Source organism: Tachysurus vachellii, chromosome 24 (assembly GCF_030014155.1).
Source record: "Tachysurus vachellii isolate PV-2020 chromosome 24, HZAU_Pvac_v1, whole genome shotgun sequence".
NCBI lineage: Eukaryota > Metazoa > Chordata > Actinopteri > Siluriformes > Bagridae > Tachysurus > Tachysurus vachellii.
Window position 1 is genome coordinate 919,602 of NC_083483.1, and position 12,500 is coordinate 932,101.

Consider the following 12,500-nt stretch of genomic DNA (forward strand, 5'->3'; position numbering starts at 1 on the left):
CGGGACGACAAACTTAACAAAAATCAAAACAAACGTGTAGCCAATGAGCAGAAAGGGGCGTGTCTTGTCAATATGGGCGGAGAGAGTGTTCAGTGCGCATGTGTGACATTATCAGAAAGCGGTTTTAACATTGACATGGAGGATAAAAACAAAGAAAGAAAGAGAAGAAAGACTTACGATAAGGTAAGAAGTAGGACGTGTTAATATAGGATCAGCTTTCCAGCGCTGGAGAGAACTGAAGGAGCAGGAAGTTGGTCACATATTCACAGATTGGAGTTTCCTGAGTCAATAACTCCTGAGCTAAACGCTGTTACTACACAAATAACACCTCTTTTCTATCGTAGTAATGTAGAGACGCAGCTACAACCGTGTTTTGTGTAGTAACAGTGTTTAGCTCAGGAGTTATTGACTCGGGAAACTCCAATCTGTGAATATGTGACCAACTTTACTTAAGACGCCGAGGCGCTTTTTTCCTTCTCGATAGGTGAGTAACGTTGGTTTTGCTTTGTTACACAGAACTAATATATGACTTTGTCCTTTACATGATTATGTTTGTGTGTCATTTTTGCTTGTTTGATTATCTACAATCGTATTGTTCTTCCCTTCAGCTATGATAAAGACACGTTTCTTTCTGTTAGCTGCCTGGGTTACGTATGTATGTGTGGGCGGAGCTATTGATACAGGGGTGGGACCCATTTGGGTTAGGGGCGTGTTTGTTTAGGTGATTTTATATGTCAACATTGGCTTTCAAACAATGGAGACCCCACCTTTAAGTTCTTATTGTCAACATTTGACCTACTGGTGGTGCTAAAGGGCTTGAGTGTAAAGGTAGCTGAGACTAAATCTGCCACATACTGTTACAGTAATAAGACAACTTACAATCACAAACCTTGGTGTCTGGCTGCCTAAAATCCTCTACTATTTAGGCCACACCCACTTCTGGTTAAAAACAAATAAATAAATGAAGGAGACATGGTTCCGTCCACCACAGAGAATACTCCATCTTCAGTCCAGTATTCCCAGTAACGAGTGTGTGATGATCTGGGAGTGTATGATGTGGTGGGAATTGGGTTTATAACCTTTTATAACCTGACAGTGTTGAGTGTTCTACGGTTTGAATAAATAAAGTAATGAATGGAGTTTACGAGGCCAGTAAAAGCCTAATTGTGTGTTTTATAGCTAATCTAAAGCTCTTGCTGTTTATTACTGTTAATTTTTATCTATTTTAGCAATATCCACACACACACTCTCTCTCACACACACGCACTCACTTCTGCGCCTTTTCTCCAGCCGTCTGTGCCTCTTCTCCTCCCTGAGGCGTGCCTCCTCCTCCTCCTGGTCCTGACGGCATTTGTGGAAGTTTTCCACCACGACGCCCACAAACATGTTCAGCACGAAGAAGCTGACGATCAGCAGGAAGGAAATGAAGTAAAGCAACATCCAGGGGTTATGGTTCCTTATGGGCTGGAGAGAGAGAGAGAGAGAGAGAGAGTGTGAGAGAGAGAGTGTGAGAGAGAGAGTGTGAGAGACAGAGAGAGAGGGAGAGTGAGAGACAGAGAGAGAGGGAGAGAGAGAGTGAGAGAGTGTGAGAGAGAGAGTGAGTGAGTGAGAGAGGGAGAGAGAGAGAGAAGAGAGGGAGAGAGAGAGTGAGAGAGTGTGAGAGAGAGAGTGAGTGAGTGAGAGTGAGAGACAGAGAGAGAGGGAGAGAGAGAGAGAAGAGAGGGAGAGAGAGAGTGAGTGAGTGAGTGAGTGAGTGAGAGTGAAAGAGAGAGGAAGAGAAAGGGAATGGACAGTTGAATAGAGAGTGATAGAGAGAGAGAGAGAGATTCTTCTACCCCACACTGCTCTGCCCCACTCTCCTACCCTGTAGTACTCTACCCTACACTCCTCTACCCCACACACCTCACATTCTCCTACCCCACACACCTCCTACCCCACATTCTCCTACCCCACACTCCTCTACCTCACATTCTCCTGCCCCACACTCCTCTACCCCACATTCTCCTACCCCACATTCTCCTACCCCACACTCCTCTACCTCACATTCTCCTGCCCCACACTCTACCCCACATTCTCCTACCCCACATTCTCCTACCCCACACTCCTCTACCTCACATTCTCCTGCCCCACACTCCTCTACCCCACATTCTCCTACCCCACATTCTCCTACCCCACATTCTCCTACCCCACACTCCTCCACCTCACATTCTCCTACAAATTTCATGTTTTGATTTCATCCTGATGGACTGATGGATTTAGGATTAAGACAAAACTAGGATTTAGTTTTTGTTTGTGTTGTTGTTCATCTTGCTCTTCAACACCACAAACAACAACAACAACAACAACAACAACATTTTGTAAGCCGTTCTGGATGAGGGCATCTGTCAAATGCCATAAAAAACATCAAACAAAACTAAACAAAAACTGTAATAAAAAACTTACAGCCTTCAACAACAGCAACAAAAAAACAATTAAAGCAAAACAACAAGAAGGTCAAAAAGAAGAAGAAGAACAAAAGCAACAGTAAGAAGAGGAACAACAGCAGCAGCAGGAACACACTCATGTTTAATCTCTGATGCTTTATATTGAAATCTCAGGACCACAGACGCATTTTTCCCGTCAGCAGATTCCCCAGAGTGCTGTTTCCTCTCAGCTTTTTTCACATTATTAATTTGTGCATTTTGGCTCAGCGTTCTCATGAGTGTAAAGGAAGCATCTCCTTTAATCATGCATTCGTTTATTACTCTAAAAAAGGGAGGGAAAGATGGAGGCTGATAGATATGATCAGACGGAGTGACACTATTCCAAAGAATAGGCCTAACTTTCATAATAAATGGGCAATAAATTAACTGCCTCAAGCCTCAAGAAAGAACAAAAGTGTCAGGATGAAGAAAGAGAGAGAGAGAGAGAGAGAGAGAGAGAGAGAGAGAGAGAGAGACAGAGAGAGAGAGAGAGAGAGAGACAGAGAGAGACAGAGAGACAGAGAGAGTGAGAGCGAAACAGACAGAGACAGACAGACAGAGTGAGAGACAGACAGACAGAGAGAGACAGACAGAGTGAGAGAGAGACAGACAGAGTGAGAGAGAGACAGACAGACAGACAGACAGACAGAGTGAGAGAGAGACAGACAGACAGACAGACAGAGTGAGAGAAACAAACACACCTATTTTTTTGACACCGTGTTCCCTTATAAAGGTTTTTTATTTTGTCTGTGTGTGATTTTGCATTTATCAGGTGTTTTACTGAAAGAGATCGAGACATGGGAGAGAACAAAGTGAAAAACAGGACACACACACACACACACACACACACACACACACACACACACACCTGTTGGTCCACAGCCACTGCGTCTAATCCATCATACATGATGTTGACCCAGCCGTCTTTAGATGACAGGACAAACAATGACATCAAGGCCTGTGCACAAATGAATAAACATCAGTATCTGCAGCTGGAACCTGAAATTATTTCATTAACACGAATTGAGACAAATGAATTATTAAAGATATTTTCTAGTTGAGTATTTGTAGGTGTTATAGAGTCCTTGATTCTGATTGGTAAGCACTTCTACTATGGTACGGTTTCTATAGCAACAACTTACACAAGCACTTGTAACAAACAATGTGAAATCTGGACAAATTGCTGTGGTATAAATGAAATGGAAATAAAAGCTGTAAGGAAACAATCAACACCGGTGTGGTGACAGTTATTCTGCGTCATGCTTGGTGATTATTTCCCTGTGAAGGTGTGTGATACCTGGCCCAAGTTGTCAAAGTTGTACTTCCTGCGAACCCAGCGGTAATTAGCCTGCAGACACTCGGACCTGTTGGTGATGTTTCTGGTGTCGAAACCTTCACAGTGATGAAACTTTCCCTTAAAGAGCTGGAAATGAAAACAGATGGATATCAAACATCAGGAAGAAGAAAAAAAAATGCACACTGTCATCATTTACACCTGTTTTTCAGAAACATGTTTCAAGTGTATTTAAGAAAACGTAACATATATAATAAAGACTGTGTGTGTTAAAGTGTTTGTTTTACTGTCTGTAAATACAAGCAGAGGTATTTAACCTGCCATCCGAGGACCTTTTAGAGAAGTGAGGACCTTTGGGGGAAGTTGTGGCCTAATGGTTAGAGAGTTTGACTCCTAACCCTAAGGTTGTGGGTTCGAGTCTCGGGCCAGCAATACCACGACTGAGGTGCCATTGAGCAAGGCACCGAACCCCCCCAACTGCTCCCCAGGCGCCGCAGCATAAATGGCTGCCCACTGCTCCGGGTGTGTGTTCACGGTGTGTGTGTGTGTTCACTGCTGTGTGTGTGGTGTGTGTGTTCACTGCTGTGTTCACTTTGGATGGGTTAAATGCAAAGAACGAATTCTGGGTATGGGTCGCCGTACTTAGCCGTATGTCACGTCACTTTGATTGGATCTGATTAGATGGTGGATACTTGTGTGTGTGTGTGTGTGTGTGTGTGTGTGTGTGTTTCTTTTTTTTTTTTTACCTGGACTCCCAGTATTCCAAACACGATGAAAAAAGCACAGCAGATCAGCACAATATTCCCAATCGGCCTCAGTGAAGTTATTAGTGTTTCAACCACCAGCTTTAACCCAGGAGCCCGACTTATCACCCTGACAGACAGACACACACACACACACACACACACACACACACACACACACACACACACAGCTGTCAATTACAATAAATATAGTTTCAGATCCATAGAGACTTTACTAAAAAAACCTGAGACAGGAACGCAGCCCCAGCGTTGATGGTAAAAGGTGAGAAACTCAAGGTGTTCACACTCACCTGAGCGGTCTGAGTGTTCGGAGAAGACGCAGGACTCGCAATATTCCCAAAATGCGGTTACCTCCTGATGAGGCCAGAGACACCAGGATATCCACAATAGACACAAACACCAGCAGCCCATCTAGAACATTCCAGCTGCTTTGCAGATACGAGCCTGGACCCACGTACATCCCCATGGCCACCACCTAGAGCAGGAACGGTTGGTGCAATCCGTTTAGTTCTTTCACCATCATCATGATTTGATTTAAATATGTAAATTCTACGTGTCATTTACCTTGACGGTCATCTCGGTGACAAAGATCACAGTAAAGATGTAGTTAGAAACACTAAGAAAGATGCGTTCCTGTAAATAAACGCAACAAAAAGTAAAGCAAATCATTTCTTTATTATTGTGTAAGTTTAAACATTAACAGTTGTATTGCAGCACATATAACACCACCGTGACGAGAAGTCTCCAGTGTGAGAAACGAGCACGTTCCGTCGGTACGGTACGCGGCTGCTACACTTTCTGCAGTGAAGAATGATAAACTGTTTATGAAAGCCCAGACTTCTTCTCCCCAGTGATCCACTTTCCATCATCTCCCCATGTGGCTTTGGAATTAATTTATTCCTTCTTGTCATTTAGTTGATGAGAAGGTAAGAGTTGAAATCCCAACCTGATCCTGCGACTCGACTTTGACAGACTGTTATGGAACTCTTCTAATGCTGTCCATGAAAAAATGGATGTTTGGTTCTTTACCTGACTTTAATTTAGTCTTCTGTTTTAATGAGCTAATCCTCCGTAGAATAGCTGAATGAACTGTTCGTCCTCAACTCCATAAAGTCCTCATTCACTACTCCATACACTTTAAACCCTTGGTGTGTTTACTGATATGTTGTGCTCACTTCCTCTTCTCATCATTCATCTTCTACCGCTTATCTGAACTACCTCGGGTCACGGGGAGCCTGTGCCTATCTCAGGCGTCATCGGGCATCAAGGCAGGATACACCCTGGACGGAGTGCCAACCCATCACAGGGTACACACACACACAGACTCTCATTCACTCACACAATCACACACTACGGACAATTTTCCAGAGATGCCAATCAACCTACCATGCATGTCTTTGGACCGGGGGAGGAAACCGGAGTACCCGGAGGAAACCCCCGAGGCACGGGGAGAACATTCACTTCCTCTTATTGTTTACAAATCCTCTTATTTGCACAATGATCACTGATCTGAGCTATTTTGTATCTGTCCTGTAGTGTATTGTATTGTCTTTTATCTCATTAGGTTGCACACTATGCACTTTAGCTCCAGCGTCCTGGAGGAACGTTGTTTCATTTCACTACTGCATCAGTGATATGTAGCTAAAATGAAAATAAAAGCTTCTTGACTTAAAGATCCATAGGTTTATAATTGCTTATTGGTCAAAACTAGGAACTTCAACAACCAGTGCTAATACTGTAGAGGGCCACTGGAGTTGGAATCATCTAAACGGCTCAAACTAAAAGGACTGCACACTGAAGGTCTGCATGTTTTCAACCAAGTCATTCTGCAACACCAAACTCTACCCTATAAATAGAGACAAAATGTTCACTGGACTCACGTATCGAAACCCATTCTAACTAGATGTGGAACTCACCATGCTGTGTGGGTGGATGTCGGGTCTCTCCAGCGCGATGGTGATGCAGTTGAGGAAGATGAAGACCAACACAATGTGATCGAACATCCTGTGAGTGATGAACTTCTGACAGCGCACACGGAACCTGCACACAGAGATGGAGACCTGATGGTTCATGTGTAAAGCGATCACATGATCTCTATCTGGATCTGGATCCAGCTGGAGCTGTTCAGTAGACCTGCATCTACATCACATCACTCCTGTTCTTAACTGGGTTCAGAGATGTGTTTGGGATTAACCTAAATTATGAACAAATGAGTCATGAGTCATGACCCTGAGGATGAATGAATGAATGAATGAATGAATGCTGTGTGTTAATCTTAATAAACAAGTCCTTTGTTTGTCCTGTGAGCTTCATAAGAAAGCTAATTTAAAACAACATTAAAGCAAAAACTACTCGCTTGTGCGTTTGTTTGCACCCCAGTGGTGTTGACTAGACGCCTTGTGATCGTCTAACAAGATAAAAATAAATAATCCTCCCGTCTGCATTAGTGTCTCTTTCCAACAAATGATCTGTTCATTCCAAATAACATCTCCATATTTGTGCTCATCCCTAGTGTTTTTCTTGTGCACTTATTTCTACTTACTTATTCTGAGGGGAGAAGACGTACAGCGACCAGTCCTCGTGATCCCTGCACCACTGAGGCTTGTACGGCTCCAGCATCCTTTTCAGAATCACACACCAGCTCTACACACACGAAGAAAGAATTATAAAAAAAAAAACAAAAACAAAAAACGTATATTAACCCTTCGAGGTCTACGCCTACTTCTGACCTTTGGATAAGTTTAACATTTAATAATAAGAAAAATCCCACATTATTTCAGATATGTACTGTTTGTGGTGTTTTAGAACAGTTTTAGCACAGTTCAGGTCTTAAAGAAATTATTCATTCATTCTCTACCGCTTATCCGAACTACCTCGGGTCACGGGGAGCCTGTGCCTATCTCAGGAATCATCGGGCATCAAGGCAGGATACACCCTGGACGGAGTGCCAACCCATCACAGGGCACACACACACACACACACACACACACACACACACTCTCATTCACTCACACAATCACACACTACGGACAATTTTCCAGAGATGCCAATCAACCTACCATGCATGTCTTTGGACCAGGGGAGGAAACCGGAGTACCCAGAGGAAACCCCCGAGGCACGGGGAGAACATGCAAACTCCACACACACAAGGTGGAGGTGGGAATCGAACCTCTAACCCTGGAGGTGTGAGGTGAACGTGCTAACCACTAAGCCACCGTGCCCCCCCAAAAGAAATTAAATCAATAAAAATGTAAGAAATCCTGCTTTTTATTTTTTTTATTTTTATAAAACAACTAACTTCTGTGCCTGAGATAGGCACAGGCTCCCCGTGACCCGAGGTAGTTCGGATAAGCGGTAGAAGATGAATGAATGAATGAATGAACTAACTTCTGTCTTAAAAAAATCCATCAAACAAAAATTAAAACTTGTTTGTTATTCAGATCCATAAATACGGGATGTGGATTCGCAGTGGGCTCTTTGTAAAGTAAGTCTTAAAGTTTCGACAGCAAACTACTGAGCAACACGTAGGACGTAAAACATAACGGATCTCAGCGGGTGAAAATGGAGTACAACGAGATCCAAGGAGTAGAGAGATAATTACAAAGTGAGACAGATGGAAAGAGACGGAGTTATGGCCTCACACTATGTCTACCAAACACACACAGGGTCTATTGTCATGCAGCAGAAATTAGAGATGTATTTCTGACTGGATATCTGCTGCTTCAGAGGTGTTTATGAATCCAATCCTCTCCTGGATTGAGTAGGTCTTGTGGGCGTGACCTGTCTGTGAGAAACAAATAAACGTGAGTATAAACCTCCTCAGAGTCCTCATCCTGCTCGGTAGGTCCGTGTGACGTTTCTCGATGAGTGGCGTACGGCGAGGAAGGGAAGGATCCGTCCAATCTACCGTTGCATTCGCCGTAGGGGTGTGGCATGGGCGGGACTTGTAGGAGTTCTGGAAAATCGAACGACTCAAGATGTGAAACTCTACTCAAGCTGCCCGTCCTGCTGGACCTTTCCTCCTCTGATTGGTCGTCTTCAAAACTGTCGCGGTCTTCGCCCGATAGTAGCGACTCGTGCTCTCCTGATTGTCCACGCCTCTTCAAGCTAGGGGCGTGGCCGAGGCTGTTCCAGCTGGAGCGGCGACTCCCCCATAGACTGGACTGGACAAAAAAAAATTCAGATATTCGTAGTGTTGAAATTGAATATGAAGATGAATATCATGTACATGTGCGTCTCACCATCGACCTCTGGTCATGGTGCTCGTAGGAGGCGTTGGAGCTGCGCAGTGATTGGTTGTCCAGGTGAAACACTTCGGTTCTGGGCGTGGCCATAGTGTAGGCTTGATACGGCGGCATGGTGGCTCTGGGCTCCAAGTGGCCGTTAGAGATAGGAAGAAGCGTCTGCACTTTCACCTCTGAACCTGGGAGGAAGGAACGGAATGTCGGAAAAACGAACAAAACAAACACAACGCTTTCTTTGTACAAACAACACCTGAGCGATACCTGAGCTTAACAGCTCTCTTAACCGGTCTTCATCGTCAAAATCTGATGAGAACCCATCATCATCGCTTTCTGACCTGCTGGCATCACCCTGAGTGATAGAGAGAGTGAGAGAGAGTGAGAGAGAGTGAGAGAGTGAGAGGGAGAGAGAGAGGGAGCGAGAGAGAGAGAGAGAGCGTGTGAGAGAGAGAGAGAGAGAGAGAGAGAGAGAGAGACTTCAGAATAAAATAAAACTGAAGAGCTCTTACTGGGAGAGACACACATCAGTAACCTTCCTGTCTGACGTGTGGTACTGTATCTGACTCACAGCTCCGTACACGAGTGTGTAATTATTTCATTAGGATGGAATTCATCTCATGGCTTCATGGATTAATGGAACACTGTAAGTATCAGTGAGTAAAAACTTGAACAAAGCTGAGTGAGGAACTGTATCCTTGTCACTTCATTTGTGTGTGTGTGTGTGTGTGTGTGTGTGTGTGTGTGTGTGTGTGTGCTTTTGCATTGTGTGTAAAAGAAGAAAGGAAGATAAAAGACAAATAGACGGGAAATAAGAGTACAAAGGGATTTCAGTATTGGAAACAGCAGCTGGCATCACACACAACCACCCACACACACTCAGGCACATACACACACCCACACACACACACAGACACATACACACACCCACAAACACTCAGACACATACACACACCCCCACACCCCCACACACACCCACACACCCACCCACACACACATACACACACCCACACACACACCCACACACACCCACCCACACAACCACCCACACACAACCACACACACACATACACACACCCACAAACACTCAGACACATACACACTCCCCCACACACACCCACACACCCACCCACACACACACACATACACACACCCACACACACACCCACACACACCCACACACACACATACACACACCCACACACACCCACCCACACACACATACACACACCCACACACACATACCCACACCACCACAGTCACACACACACATATACACACAACCACACACACACTCACACACACACATACACACTCACACCTGTGTGTCTCTCTCTCCTCTTATAAAGGAATAATGAAGTTATTTGAAAGAACGAGGACAAGTGTGTTGACTTCCTGCTTCACCTTTACTGTCCTCTCGTCTTCACTAATCCCTCACTCCTCTTGTTTCTATCCATCCAATCTCTCTCACCTGTCCTATTATCTCTTTCACCTCTCCTTTCCCTCCTCCCTTTTATTTTTTCATCATCCTCATCTCCATATCTCATCTTCTCGTCTTTTTTTCTCTCTTCTCCTTCGTCCACTTCTCCTCTCTTTCTGTTTCTTTTCTCTTTTCCTTTTCATTATTTATTTCCTCTTATCATATACATCATCTTTCTGTCGCTCCTTATTTAGACCTTTCCTCTTATTTCTATCTGACTCTATCTTCCTGTCTTGCCTTTCATTTCTTTCTGTTCTTTTCTACCTTTCACTCAGCAGCGCATCAGAATATCACTAGATCCAGAACAGGCTGCATTTTATTTGTTAATAAACTCTTAATGTGTGGTGGTGTGTTTTACAGTGCTGTGACCTTTGACCTCCTACCTCAGCCTGGAAGCCTTCCACCAAAATGGCCACCAGCAGGTTGAAGAGGACGTAATTGCCGAAGGTCATGAGAGCAACGAAGTAAAGCGCCGCCCATGGAGAGGTGGAGGCCATGCCGTTATACAGCACCACGTTCCAGTCCTCCTGAGTTAATATCTGAAAATAACATAAACAAGATGTGAGGTGTGTGTGTGTGTGTGTGTGTGTGTGTGTGTAAGAGAGAGAGACAGAGAGACAGAGAGACAGACAGGGAGACAAACAGGGAGAGACAGGGAGACAGACAGTGAGACAGACAGTGAGACAGACAGGGAGACAGACAGTGAGACAGACAGTGAGACAGACAGTGAGACAGACAGAGACAGACAGTGAGACAGACAGAGAGACAGACAGAGACAGACAGTGAGACAGACAGAGACAGACAGGGAGACAGACAGAGAGACAAACAGGTGCTCTGGTTGAGGAAGTGTTCTCTAATCATTGCTGCTGTCTCCCTCAGATCTCTCACTTCACTAATTACTCTGCCAGTCCACAAATTACATTCCTGTACTCATCCCTTATGTCCTTTTTTATTTAATCTCTTCTTTATCTTTTTGCTAATGAACGCAGTAAATAGTGTCTCTCGCTCCTCTCGCTCGCTCCTCTCACTCTCTCCTCTCGCTCGCTCCTCTCGCTCGCTCCTCTCACTCTCTCCTCTCGCTCGCTCCTCTCTCTCGCTCCTCTCGCTCGCTCCTCTCACTCTCTCCTCTCGCTCGCTCCTCTCTCTCGCTCCTCTCACTCGCTCCTCTCTCTCGCTCCTCTGGTCTTGATAGCTACAGTCTACACGGTACAGTATATACAGATACACAGAACACACTTTCCTGATATACGTGATGTAAAATCTAATTAGAAAGATTCCTAACGAAGGCAACGTGAATCGCATCATGGTTAATAACAGAGAGGAGAAACCTGACAGACGAGAAAACACATGAAGTTTGCAAAAATATCCATATACATGTGGGTGGATCATCACTGACATCCAGATTCTCACTGATACTGAATTTCACTTTAAGCAGTTTTATAAAAATATGCAGATCGATATGTTTAAGCATCACGACTACTGATCTACACATCTAATGTCTTCAACACTCCTGACAGGAACACGGAAATATTTTTCACTTCTGTGTGATGAACAGATTCTGAATAAAATAAAATATCTACAATAACATTTCACCGTGCAACAACAAGAACCATGCTGAGATACGAAACGAGGGATAAACAGTGTCACACACACATACATACACACACACACACACACACACAAACCTGTTTTACTGCACACAGCACTGAAATATTTGTTTATAGAAGAAGCGAGGCATCTGTCTGTTGTCTTGGTCTGTTTAACTTCAGCTTCATCCTTACTCGTCCTCACTCATCCTCACTCAGCCAGATCGCTCCTCAGATCTTTTTCATATGTGCTTTTACATATTTATTCTCTTCCTGCCCAGCCAGATTTAGGCTGAGAACAGTATGTTCTGCTAACATTGTGTATTTTACTAACACACACACACACCCGCACACACACACACACACACACACACACACACACACGCACACACAAAATCCACAGACAGAGATTAGGGAAATTAAAGTGCAGCAGAAACCCTGACCTCCATGTTGTCCCTCAGAGCCTGGAGTTAATACAGACCCATATCAGCGTTTAAGTGAGCGTCACCCCAGTGACCTCATCAAGTGAGCAATTCTGCAGGCAGTCGATGACGTCTGGCCCAGGCTTTGATTGTGTAAGTGTTATTTGTCAAATTTAGGAACAGTTCTGGAGCCGATGTAACACCTCTGAGCCTGCAGAGGGCGCTCTACTCTGAACACTGCAACACTTCCACTA

General features: G+C 44.4%; 1 protein-coding gene across 1 annotated transcript in view; it reads right to left on the reverse strand.

Annotated features, from left to right (window-relative positions):
- Positions 1 to 12,500, reverse strand: part of cacna1hb (calcium channel, voltage-dependent, T type, alpha 1H subunit b) — a 52,145-nt gene that overhangs the window by 11,301 nt on the left and 28,344 nt on the right. Inside the window, exons 12-23 of the mRNA XM_060860265.1 lie at positions 10,622 to 10,777; positions 9,026 to 9,113; positions 8,762 to 8,943; positions 8,336 to 8,683; positions 7,063 to 7,163; positions 6,437 to 6,560; positions 5,085 to 5,153; positions 4,811 to 4,995; positions 4,503 to 4,629; positions 3,760 to 3,885; positions 3,331 to 3,420; positions 1,272 to 1,464 (exon numbers count right to left, since the gene is read on the reverse strand). Of these exons, the coding sequence (XP_060716248.1) occupies positions 1,272 to 1,464; positions 3,331 to 3,420; positions 3,760 to 3,885; positions 4,503 to 4,629; positions 4,811 to 4,995; positions 5,085 to 5,153; positions 6,437 to 6,560; positions 7,063 to 7,163; positions 8,336 to 8,683; positions 8,762 to 8,943; positions 9,026 to 9,113; positions 10,622 to 10,777 (1,789 nt within the window). The remainder of the gene's footprint in view (positions 1 to 1,271; positions 1,465 to 3,330; positions 3,421 to 3,759; positions 3,886 to 4,502; positions 4,630 to 4,810; positions 4,996 to 5,084; positions 5,154 to 6,436; positions 6,561 to 7,062; positions 7,164 to 8,335; positions 8,684 to 8,761; positions 8,944 to 9,025; positions 9,114 to 10,621; positions 10,778 to 12,500) is intronic.